Below are 13,084 nucleotides of genomic sequence, written 5' to 3' on the forward strand. Positions count from 1 at the left end.
GGTAAAGTCCTCAACGGCAAACTTCACATAGAATTATTTTTGATCTCTTTCTTAATATTTCCTACTTAAGCCATAAGTAAATTCTAATGTCTAAATCAAGTTAGCTTAAAAATTCTCCCTTAGATCTAAATTTTATTACCCAAGCACTTAATTTAACATCATCTAATACCGATGAATATTACAGTTCCCACGAATTCTATGTTGATTTTATTTACCTGAAAAGTAGAGTAAAGAGCTCCTGTCATTTAAATCAAAATTTTATTTCTTTCTGTCTCGCTGCTAATGGAATTAAAGAGTGCATATCCACCCGCTAATGAAACTAATGGTTTCCCATGGATTCCGGTAGCCGATAATTTTTGATGATATAATTTTCAGAGGTCCAAAAATTAAAATAAATGTCACTTAAATTTACGATTTTCTTGTTATTTTCTATCATCTCCATACAGAGATCAGAGGTAAATTATAAAATGTTTTCTTAAAATTAAATTATCGCTTTTAAAAATATGTACCACTAATGGATTTAAGTAATTAATATTTGGTCGCAAATAAGTTAACCGTCTGTATCTCTGAGTCCCTTACAAATAGTAAATTTTCTAAGATGACAGGTTTCCGAGAATGAAAGTAAATGTCACTCAAATTTATGATCTAATCCTTTACTCTCACGCTCTCAATATTTTTAGCCCCACTTTTCTCCGAAAATTTTCGTATATAAACCCCGGAAAAATAATTAAAATCAGTCATTACCGCCGCAACTAAAACCCTTGTCGGATCTATCCGCGAGCAAGATTCCAAAATTCGTTCTCGTGACGGTCCACAGCCTCGGCAACCGGACTCCTAGATCGATAAACGGACTTGAATATTAAAATTTAACATCAAAAGTCTTTACTTTTTAATTAGAAACTTTGTCGGATCCATCCGCGAGTAAGACTCACTGAGTCGACTTCAGAATTCGCTCTCGTGACGCTCCACAACCGGGTTCCTAGATCGATAATCGCAACTCGATTCTTTTACTAAAAATTATAAATTACGCGACTTAAGTTTTATTTTTAAAACCTTTCCTCGTGAGGTGCTACGCCTAGGCACCTGGACTCCTAGGTTGGATACCTAAAATAAAATCATTTGAGTTCGCATTAAAATTAATTAAACCCCTTCACGTGACGTCCAAATCGGAGTCCTTGTTCAGGAATAGTTAATTCCGCTAATAAAAACCTAAAAATCATAGCAAATTCACTCGAAGGCAAAGCCGGCCTTTCGGTTTAGCGTGCAGTGCGTTCGTTTGAATAGATTCAACCTGTGAATCTCAATAAAACTGTCAAAAACATTGTAAATTCCTGTGTGCACAAATTCAAATCGGTGAATTTGGAGTGAGTGTGTATGCAAGTATATCAACCCTTCTGGGTAAGTCTAAAATTATAATATTTACATGTAAGATTTAACTTGTCAATATACAACACATGTTTTTCTTTTCATACATTCGTCTTTTCATTTACTGTCCTATTTCTCCAGCATTCAAGTGCTAGTAAATTAAGTCATAGTAATCCTAAGTAAGACGGAGAAAGAACACGGTCTTCTCGAGGGCCCATATTCACCGACCCAATATCCCTCTCGCTCAAAAATCCTGGACCTACCCTAACGCCACGCAGGTCATTGAACGGGACGGTCTATAGTACATCCGCTCGGTACGAATAGACAAATAAGTTATAAAATGATAAGAAATTAAAACATTCTTATATCAGCCACGTGACGCCAATTCCTTGGTTGGATGACAGAATATAATAATTTCATATTATAATTATAATTTAATGATCGGTACCCAATCATCCATAAGTTCTCACACTAACCACGTGACGGTTCAATCGAACTTCTTGGCTGAGCTATAGAACAGGGTTATTCGGTATTCTGATATTAAATAATAAATAAAATAACCCTTTCGCCCGTCGCCTTCACTCACTCCGATCGTGACACGAGCAAGTACGAGAAATTTTGTTTTGTTTATATCGAGTCAAGCCGACCACGGCAATTTATTATATTGTTGTAACCGATTATTTTTGTGATACCGATTAATTATTTTGTGTTTAATATACGACTAATTATTTTGTGTTAATTCTGATCAATTATTTATCGTAATCTTAAGTGCCTGACCTTTCCCCGATCCGCCACCCTGAGCCGATTTCGATAATTGTTTATTCGGTGATATTAAAATCACCTGGCGCCCAACTAAAAATTTTGAACACGGTTGCCAAAAATCGTGAGTTTATTCGGACTTCACTCCGGTAGATCCCCGGTGGTGAAAAACCCGTTACAATATAAATGTATATATATATATATATATATATATATATATATATATATATATATATATATATATATTAGGGTGGTCCGTTTGGAACGACTTTTTTTTTTTTTTCGCTCCCACTGAAAAATATTGTTGTAGACATTGAAAAAAAAATTCTCTGAAAGTTTTAGCTCTTAATTTTAATTCTAAGTACTTTACATTTGATTTTGAAATTTTCCCATTTAAAATACATGGGAATGTTGGGATTTTTTTTTTAATTCTCTATAACTCAGCCGCATTTTAAGTTATTGGGTCGCCGTTTGCGGCATTTTTTAGGTAATTTGAAACTGTTCAAAAGTTTCCTTAATAGTTTTACTCTGACTTTAATTGTATTTTCTGTATCGGTTCTGAAAATAATTTTTTCAATAATAATTTGGGTTTTTAGTTGATATTAACTAAATAACGAAATTTACAGAAAAAGTGCAGATAACGATTTTTTAGGAAATTTTATTCGCTACAAAAAAGGTCCTCTTAGTTAAGTAGCTTAAGTTCTCCGTTCACGTGATATAGGGATTTTAGTAATTTTGTAAATAAAATATTTGTCAAAAATTTTTCCGAAGTTCATCAATTTGACCCCTTTTGATTTTAATGACTGGATTAAATTAATGAAAGAAAAATTATTTACCGATTTAAAATTGAAATGAAATAGTATTTGGTGGAATTTTTGGACAAATATTTTATTTACAAAATTACTGAAATCCCTATATCACGTGAACGAAGAACTTGAGCCACTTAACTAAAAGGACCTTTTTTGTAGCGAATAAAATTTCCTAAAAAATCGTTATCTGCACTTTTTCAGTAAATTTCGTTATTTAGTTAATATCAACTAAAAACCCAAATTATTATTAAAAAAATTATTTTCAGAACCAATACAGAAAAAACAATTAGAGTCCGAGTAAAACTGTAAGGAGACTTTTGAAGAGTATCAAATTACCTAAAAAATGCCACAAACGGCGACCCGATAACTTAAAATGCGGCTGAGTTATAGAGAATTAAAAAAAAAATCCCAACTTTCCCATGTATTTTAAATGGGAAAATTTCAAAATCAAATGTAAAGTACTTAAAATTAAAATTAAGAGCTAAAACTTTCAGAGAATTTTTTTTTCAATGTCTACAACAATATTTTTCAGTGGGAGCGAAAAAAAACAAGTAGTCGTTCCAAACGGACCACCCTAATATATATATATATGCAGTGACTGGGGGGTGAGTTATCAGCGTCGATGAGATGTTGTACACTCCACGTTAATTACCCGACTCCAATTAATTATATTAACAAAACGATAGATAGTAGACTGTGCCAAATGAAATCGATATTTTTTTTTTTTCGGTCCCATACGAAAATTAGGTTGTCTCACTAAAACAAAAACTCCTGAAAAAATTCCAACTCGATATGTCTATTTTTCAGTTAGCGCTCGCGTAAATAAGAATTTTCTAATGAAATTGTTTTTTATCCCAACTTAATATTTTACAACTCATTAAATATAACTGATTAAAAAATGGCCAAGGTGCCATTTTGTAGGGAATTCAATTCTCTACAAAAGTAACTTTTGATCGAATGTAAAACATCAGCCAATTTTTTTCTGCAGCCATTTGAACCTAATTTTTTTTCACAATTTACATGTATATTTACTATTAACCGCTTAGAAAACTATGTTGCTATGTATGAAACTTATTGAATTCAATTTCTCTAGGAACCTTTATGATCTCAAGGAATAGTTTTCATACTTGAAGTAATAAAACTAACATTAAACTATTGATATTAACGATATTTCTAACAAGACTTTTTCTCCGTTTCGACATTTTTCGCATTTAATCTTTCTAGTAATTTTTTTCTGCATTAGAACATCGTTCGTAATTGTGATTTTGAGATTCTCATACTGCTAATCAAAAATTATTACTTTATTGATAAAAATATACATTGTTTATCATAATAAAATACTTATAAAAATTTAAATAAAGGAAAAAGTGATGTTCGAATTGTGCAGAAAAGTTTTTATCGATTCTGTTACTGGTTTTTAAGAGCTTATGATTTGTCCGGAGAACCTAGTGCAAACAATCTGAAAGTTGCCTACAATGGGCAGCAACATGTAGTAGAAATTATTTAATTTATCTATTTATTGATTAATCAACTAATTTATTAATTAGTTTGGAGCAAGTACAGTTTATATTCGCAATAGGGTCTTCTGACATATCATAAACTCTTAAATACTAGTAACAGAATTGAAAAAAAATTTTCTGCACATTAGAACATCACTTTTTTCTTTAATTGAATTTTTATGGGTATTTTATTATTATAAACAATGTATATTTTTATCAATAAAGTAATAATTTTTGATAAGCAGTATGAGAATTTCAAAATTACAATTATGGACGATATCCTAATGCAGATAAAAATTACTAGAAAGATTAAATACGAAAAATGTCAAAACGAAGAAAAGATCTTGTTAGAAATATCGTTAATATCAATAGTTTCATGTTAGTTTTAATACTTCAAGTATGAAAACTATTCCTTGGGATCATAGAGGTTCCTAGAGACATTGAATTCAATAAGTTTCATACATAGCAACATTGTTTTCTAAGCGTTTAATAGTAAATATAAATGTAAATTTTGAAAAAACATTAGGTTCAAATGACTGCAGAAAAAAATTGGCTGATGTTTTTCATTCGATCAAAAGTTACTTTTGTAGAGAATTGAATTCCCTACAAAATGGCATGTTATGTCCTTAGAGGTTACTAGGATCGGAGCTGACGCCACCTTCTGGACAGTGGGCAGTTCGTTGTCACGCGGGACCAATTTTGAATTTGAAAACAGTGATAAATTGATTGTTGATTATGACGATGATGATGATGATGATTATTATTTAATGAAATAATGAAATTATGGATAAGGATAGATGTAATTGATAAAATAACTTTTATCTGAAGACTGAGTTTTATTACAAAGTGTAGATAAGATTTGATCAGTAATAACAATTGTGCTCGTCAATAGTTCTCGGAGAAAAGTGAAGTTACATCAGACGGCAGAAAGATCTCTGACTCTCCACTCTTCGACTTCTCCCACCATTCTCATACTCATGCAATATATGTACTTATACATATCAACGTTCTTTTTAATTATATACTTATACATTTATACTTCCTACTAATACACGTACGAGATATGAGTTTACACATCTACGTTCTTTATTTATCCGTTCTATGATTTTACTTATTACTTATATTCTTTATTTTCCATTTTCCTGTACTTAATTACAAACTTTTAGTTAATTATTCTATATTCAATTATTTAATACGATTGACATTATTATTTATCATGAAACACCATTATAATTATTCTAATGCTATATTTCTATATTTCTATTAATTTATTTATTATACGAGTCACTCTTTATTTAATATGTATATATATTAATGTAAAATATTAACTTAAAAACTACATTAAATATTTATTTGCTGGATCGGGATGGTGAAAGAAATAATAAGTCACTAATTTGGTGTATTGTCCATATTTAATAAAAATAAATCACAGATAATAGCATAGAGTACAAGAGTCGATCACGAGTTTATATCAGAGCACTTATTAAATGTAATTGTATTATGTTTAGTTTTCATTGAGTTCAATATAAATTACATGGCACCGCACACATGAATATTATATTATATACACAGATATATAGAGCGCAGTGAATTGAAGATTGAGTTTTTCGAGTTTAATAGAATATGAGTTTTCTATAATTTTACACGGCACCATACACGTGAATTAATTTATAGTATAGAGCGCAGTAAAGAATAAATTATTAACAATTAATGATTCATAAATATCACAATTAGTTCGAGTATAATTTTAATTCACACGTAAATTTAATTACGCGACATGAAGAGTACGAGTAAGAACCGAGTAAAGATAAGTAGATGCCTAGAGAGCCGAGTCTGAACGCATAATAATTACTTTGCAGTCACAAATAAAATTTGATATTGGTTGATGGATGACTGAATGATGACATCAGTCACACCAGTTGACATCGAGTACGAGTAAATAATTAAGCAATGAGTAATAAATGGAGACTGTATTAGAAAGTAATTTGTAAAATTGATATAAATTATTTGTGGCTGCAAAGTCACGTGATGGCGAGTATGTGAATAGATATAGCCCGCAGGTTAGTTTAACACGCGGTCACCACAGCAATGAGCACAGAGTTTATATATGAAAAAAAAGATATAATTGAAGAATATAGATGATAATAAATACATGGTGAATCAGCGAGTTACAATTAGAATGATGTACTTGATAATGTAGAGTAATTAACACGATGTAATTGAATTATAATAAAAACTGGTAGCACGTGGTGTTCTATCACAAGTGTTGTAGAATAATGCCAGTTGCCGCGTAGCTGGCTATCGAGTTGAAATTCCGAGTATCAGAGGGCGCGTCGATAGCAGCACCTCTGGTATAGTAGAGCGTAGAGTTATCAAGTGTTCTGGCGCGAACATTTGATATTTACGTAATAATTAGCAATAATAGTCGAGTTCTTGTGATATGGTTTTCATTTATAAGTAACATTTATTTATTAAATATATCTTTTTCTTATTTGTTTATAAAGTATGCATTTGTTTCTAACCATATTTACTGTTAACTATAAAACAAGGGCCTATTCATGATTTTTATGCGTGTGTTTAGTTTAGGTTTTGAGTATCGGGTGATAGGAAACGTTCCAAAACCACTCAAATCGTATTTATATTTCTCTGAATACAAAATAAAGATTTGTTTATCTATTTATTTAAAGTTTCTTATAATAAAAATATATAATTAATAAGTATGTGCCACGACGATTTATTATTTAAATTATCGACTAAATATTGATAAGACGCAATAAGTGTTGTAAGATATTAATATATAATGTCAAATGAAATTTAAATGCGCGTCTATTTATGGATCTCAAGTTCACTAATTAATTAACAGGTGGAGGCACCTGAGGCCACTGAGGGCATAACAGGCACCTTGGCCATTTTTTAATCAGTTATATTTAATGAGTTGTAAAATATTAAGTTGGGATAAAAAACAATTTCATTAGAAAATTCTTATTTACGCGAGCGCTAACTGAAAAATAGACATATCGAGCTGAAATTTTTTCAGGATTTTTTTTTTTAGTGAGACAACCTAATTTTCGTATGGGACCAAAAAAAGAAAAATATCGATTTCATTTGGCACCGTCTAATAGATAGTTAAATTGATTTTTAATATGTGTTACGTCCTGGAGTCGTGTCAGCTTGTGATTTTCTGGCGCGAATTATTTGAATTGGACGTGACTGTAGATCTTTGGATACACGCGTAGTTCTCGAAAGTTCGAAATAACTTGGTCGTTGATTAAAGAATAAATATATTTGATTTGTTCATATAAAATAGAATATTCAGAAAATTTAGTTGATAATACACTTGAGTTTTGCAATTACTATTTGACAATTAATTTCGAGTCAATACAATTGTATAATCTAATTGTACCGGGAGTTGACGCATCGGGCTTCGGCTTTTTATACCTTTGCGCGAGCCAACACCCTAGAAAAAAGTGGAATAAGGTATTAGGGCCTTATCCCCAAAATGTAGGGATTGTAATCATCGTTCGACGCGGATGCTGTTGCGTCAGCAGTTTGACGATGCCACTCAAAGTTTCCAGATATTTCCAGAAAAAACTAGTTTCTATTTTTCTATTCTTTCGATGTTTAGTTTAGTTTATTTACTTACGATCATGGAAATGCTGCTCTTTGTGATCAAATATCAATATACATGTTATTTCATTGTTATTATTAGTGAAAGCAATTACAATGAATTCAACAGAATTCAGTATAATTTCCGAGATTAAAAATCTAGACAACTTCATAACTCGTAACATATCAATCATTAATGCTTTCCTTGAGCTCAAAAACTTTGTCGTGAATACACTTTTGAGCTCTGCAAGCTCGAAAATACTTTTGTATGCCGTTCTTTTCGAAAAAAAATAGTTTTTTACCATTTTTTCTCCAACGATATCTCTCAAACGAATAAACCGATTGAGACGGCTGAGGTCGCGATCGACGCGTTTTATCAAGTTCTAAAGCTGATCGAATTTTGAATTAGATTTATCAAGTCAATTTTGAGATATTTCAAAAAAACTAAAAAAAAATTTTTTTTTAATTCTTTCGACAACGGTTTCTCTTGAACGAATGAACTGATTCTGATGGTTGAGGTGGCATTCAATGCGGCTTATAAAGTTCTAGAGCCCAGTCGATTTTGAGATCAATTCATCGAGCACATTAAAAGTTATAAAAAAAAAACATTTTTGAAAAAATTTTATTTTTGGAATATCTCTGAACGAGCCGTACCGATCAAGCTCAATTTTCTTTCAGCTCCAAGATATTGACAAGCCGCGTCGAATGACATCTTAAAGTTCAAAATCGGTTGACCCGTTTAAAAGATACAGGTATCTACATACGTACATACGTAAGTACGTACATACACTCGGACATCATCTTGAAATTAGTCAGAATAGCTTCCTAAGAACTCAAAACGTCGACATCTGATGAAAATTCGATTTTCGTAAATCGGACCGAAACCAATAACTTCCCGAATTTTTAAAAATTTACAATTTTCTTAGCGGGAAGTTAAAAATTTGGAAAATACACTTTTAAAAAAATTTTAATGGCTTTTAACTCTGATAACCGTATTAAAATTATATTAATTAATTAAAAAACAATTAAAACCTTAATCGAAAAAAAAAAATGTAGTCCTAATTTCGCTAAGATATAGATTAAAAAAAAAATTATTTGCAGCTGATATCGATTGGAAGCTGAACGAAATTTGTAAAATAAATTTCAGTAAAATCTTCATGTCAATTTTATAATTCGACTTTAAAATTTTATAGGCTTCAATTTATTCAACAAATTTCGTTTAACTCCTGATTAATATCAATTGCAAGTCATTCGTTTTTAAATTGTATACACCGGCGAAATAACGACTACATTCTCCTTTTTTCAATTCAATTTTTAATTTTTTTTTAATTAAATTTTTTAAAAAGCAGGTGGTACAGTCTGAGAATGCCCTTAAATCACTCAGTAGTATTAACTCGTAAAAATTATAGTTATTATCACGATTTAAAATTCCCTGTGTTGGTTATGTTGAGCTGACAGTACGCCGGCACTGTATACTATACACTTTATAGTGCATTACTCATGTGTGAGTATACTGACACAAGCGCGCTTGTAAATATAGTTACATGACTGAGCCAGAAAAAAGCGTAGTCCACCAGAGCGCGCTGTAATTTGTGTAAACCACAAAAGTTGTTTTTTCTGGAGCAAAAGAGAGCCAGGAGGCCCGTACTTTCGGGTCGGGGATCACGAAAAAGTCATTTTTTTGTACTAATTTCTAATGGATGTTTAAAATTAAAAGAAATTTTTTTTTTTAAATAATGAGAGGGCCTTGTAAGGCATTTATTTAAGTTTTCACCGCCACCCTTCAATTTACTGTCCGGTCATTGGTACTTGAAATTTCGATGATCAAAGCTAAAAGGATCATTTTTTGTTTGAAGGCTGATATCTCTGCGACAAATCGTCCTACGAGAATAACATAAACCAAATTGAAGCTTAACAAATTTGCTACATGACCTATGCATTGGTTTAGTTAAAAGAATTTTTCCACGGTCCGTGGGCTCTTTGGAAAAAAAAAAATTAAAAATTTTTTGTCTCGCGGTATTTTTACGTTTGCGCGATAGCCGGAGCTCTTTAAAAATTAAAAAAAATGCACCGAAACTAGAGATTTCAAGCTATACAATGCTTTTTTTAAAATCTCGATACGATTATTTTTCACGAAGTTACAGCCTTCCAAAAATCACTAAAAAATTTGTAAAATTTTTCTATTCCTTTAATTTTTGCGTTAGTGTAGTTCACTTTCTTTATTGCAAGATTTTAAAGGTTTTTTCTACGATTATACAAGTCTTATTTATGTTTTCGTGCGTCAACAACGTCTAAAATACGTTATTGTAGCTACTTACGTCTGCAAAGGTCGAATTTATGTTTTCAACGTCTAGTACGTTCGATCTACGAATTAAATTTTGACTCGGGACAATCCATACATATATACATTCATACAATATTTTTTCTAAGCAATAGTTACTTTTATAAAAAAAAAAAAAATTTATTTCAGGTTCTGGTTACAGCGATAGGAGGCAATAATCACCCCAGTGATAGTGAGGAATCAGCAACGTCCATCAATAATACTAAGGATGTGTTCATTGGAAAAGTTGTTCTAGGAAACGGTGTTCGTGGAAGTACTGAGAGGCTTCATTGGTTTTCTGTTCTTCACAATCCCCGAAAACTAGTAGCTGAATGGCATACCCTTAAATAAATTATATACTTATTGTCATCCCACCAAGAGAATGCACCTCGGGTGTCGTCGGTTTTTACTCCCACTCTAGATGTTTTATGTGCTAAATGTTCTCCTACTTTTCTGTGCACATGCGCAGTTCATAAATGTTCAGTAGTGGAAGCAATTTCCGAGGTGCATTTTCTTACTGGGACCACAATACTACAGTTATTAATTTATACATAAAAGTGAAAACAATAAACTAAATAGAAAAAGAATGAAATTTTATGGATCATTTAATGATCCTGTGCTGTAAAAACATTTATAAAAGGTAAAATAAACTATTCAAGAATTTTTAAACAATGATACACTAAAAATACTCATGTTAAAAAAAAAAAACGTAAGTTGTTTTGTATCAATATCTTACTGATAATATAAGAAGATGGCAGTATCTTGCGTCAAGTACAGATTTCAACTTACTTTGAATACATAAAGTGCGGCACGAAACCTCCAGAACGAAAAAAAAATTATGGCAATGTTTTCTTGTACGTTTACGAGAGATCAATCCATAATGTTGTAATAATAATTACTGAAAATTATAGAAAGCGCTCGCATAATACCTGAGAAATATAACTGCGACTATCGGAACATTTTATACTATTATATCCATAGCTCGTATACCCAACGAACACACCAACGTAATAGTGATATCACACCCAGAAAACATTTATCGTAACAACCCTTGGGAAACGAATTATATATAGCCATATATGAACATATATGGTCATATATAGAACATATATGCTTTTTGAACAATTTCATACATGATTATAAATAACCATATACACTATATTTTCAATTATATTTAAATATAGTGGAAACCTAAACATGCAAATAACCTTCTCAATAAGACAATTTATAGATAAATTGAGAAAAATATAGATAGCTTGAACTGGGAATCGAACCCAGACCATGTCGGTATCGCGCCGAGTGCTCTACCAGTTGAGCTATCCGGCACTATACTATATTCCCTTCAATTTGATCTATAACTTATTGAGCCATACCATCCATCGTACGGTAATACACCATTTAAATACAGTAGAAACCTAAACATGCAAGTAACCACATACAATCGTATATGAAACTGCACCACTTGTTTTTACAGTGTCTGACATATTATCCAAGGCCATGTATGACTTGATCAGGGCATGCATGGTCATATAAACTTCATAGATGGTTCCATACATGGCTATATATAACTATAATTAGTGGTAGAGTTAATAATATAAATTATTAAAACCAACTAATTAATTTAAACAAATGCTTTATTTAAATAAACGAAAGTAACACAGTAATTGTAAGCATACAGTAAAGGAAAATGCTTGGATGCATGTATGCAGTCCAGCGCTCTGTTACTTATTGCCTCTCCGAATGTGGTAGAGATAAATAAATGAAAAAATCGATGGTCGACGGAAACTGTCGAATTTTCTCGATCGCGTCACCTAGTAGCAACGCTACAGAACTCCCTTTGTTTTTTTTTTCTTTTAATTCTAATACACGATAATTAAAGTAATGGAATATTTACAAATGATATGAATAAATAAATAATTAAATGGATGAATGTTATAAAGTAGTGGATGATCACTTTGTGAAACAAAAACTTTTATGTGAAAAAAAAAGTAATTATTAAATCGCGTAAATTTTTAAATATTGAATCGGACTCGGCGTTTTATGGTCTTGGTTGCTGTGTCAATCGGCTGGATTTGTTGTCATCGTCACCGTGTCGACTAAATTTGCCTCGTAAACCGGCTTTAATCTGTCCACAGAAATGGCGATTTGTCGTCCACGAAAATCGACGATGAAATATTTGTCGTGTCGGGTTATGACAGGATATGGACCTTTGTACGGCGCTGAGAAAGATGGTCCAACTTGGTCATTTCGTACCAGTACGTGGCTGCAATTACTAAGGTTCCTGAAACAGAAAACAGAATGCTTGCCGTGACGCGACATTTCGGCCGGTGCCAATGAATTGAAATGACGTTTTAATGTATTAATGATATCATGAGGTGTAGTTTTGTAACTGGGAGTGGGTAACTCACCAGGTAAACGAATTGGCTCACCGTACACTAGTTCAGCCGGAGTAGTCTGGATGTCGTCTTTCCAGGCAGCGCGTAAGCTGAGCAAAACGGCTGGTAATGCGTCATACCACGACTCTTGATGACACAAAAGTGCTGATTTAAGCTGACGATGTAAACGTTCGACTAGACCGGTAGCTTCAGATGATACGGCGTAGTGTGTAGGTGTTTTATTCCGTACATTTTTAATAGCGACTGGAATAATGCCGATTCGAATTGCGGACCTTGGTCCGAAGTGATGCCTTTCGGTACTCCGTGGCGTGAAATCCAGTGCAGCGATAG

The 13,084-nt window shown here is 32.1% G+C and overlaps 1 protein-coding gene across 3 annotated transcripts in view; it reads left to right on the forward strand.

Annotated features, from left to right (window-relative positions):
- The window catches only part of LOC130671294 (synaptotagmin-1-like), a 123,191-nt gene extending 112,157 nt beyond the window's left edge, over nucleotides 1-11,034 (forward strand). For 2 of the 3 annotated variants that reach the window (XM_057475096.1, XM_057475095.1), the window contains one exon: nucleotides 10,509-11,034. In XM_057475096.1, coding sequence (XP_057331079.1) covers nucleotides 10,509-10,709 — 201 coding nt within the window. In that variant the 3' untranslated portion in view covers nucleotides 10,710-11,034. The remainder of the gene's footprint in view (nucleotides 1-10,508) is intronic. The other variant, XR_008990496.1, reaches the window with a different exon arrangement.
- Nucleotides 11,035-13,084: the final 2,050 nt, after the last annotated feature.

This window comes from Microplitis mediator, chromosome 7, assembly GCF_029852145.1.
Source record: "Microplitis mediator isolate UGA2020A chromosome 7, iyMicMedi2.1, whole genome shotgun sequence".
NCBI lineage: Eukaryota > Metazoa > Arthropoda > Insecta > Hymenoptera > Braconidae > Microplitis > Microplitis mediator.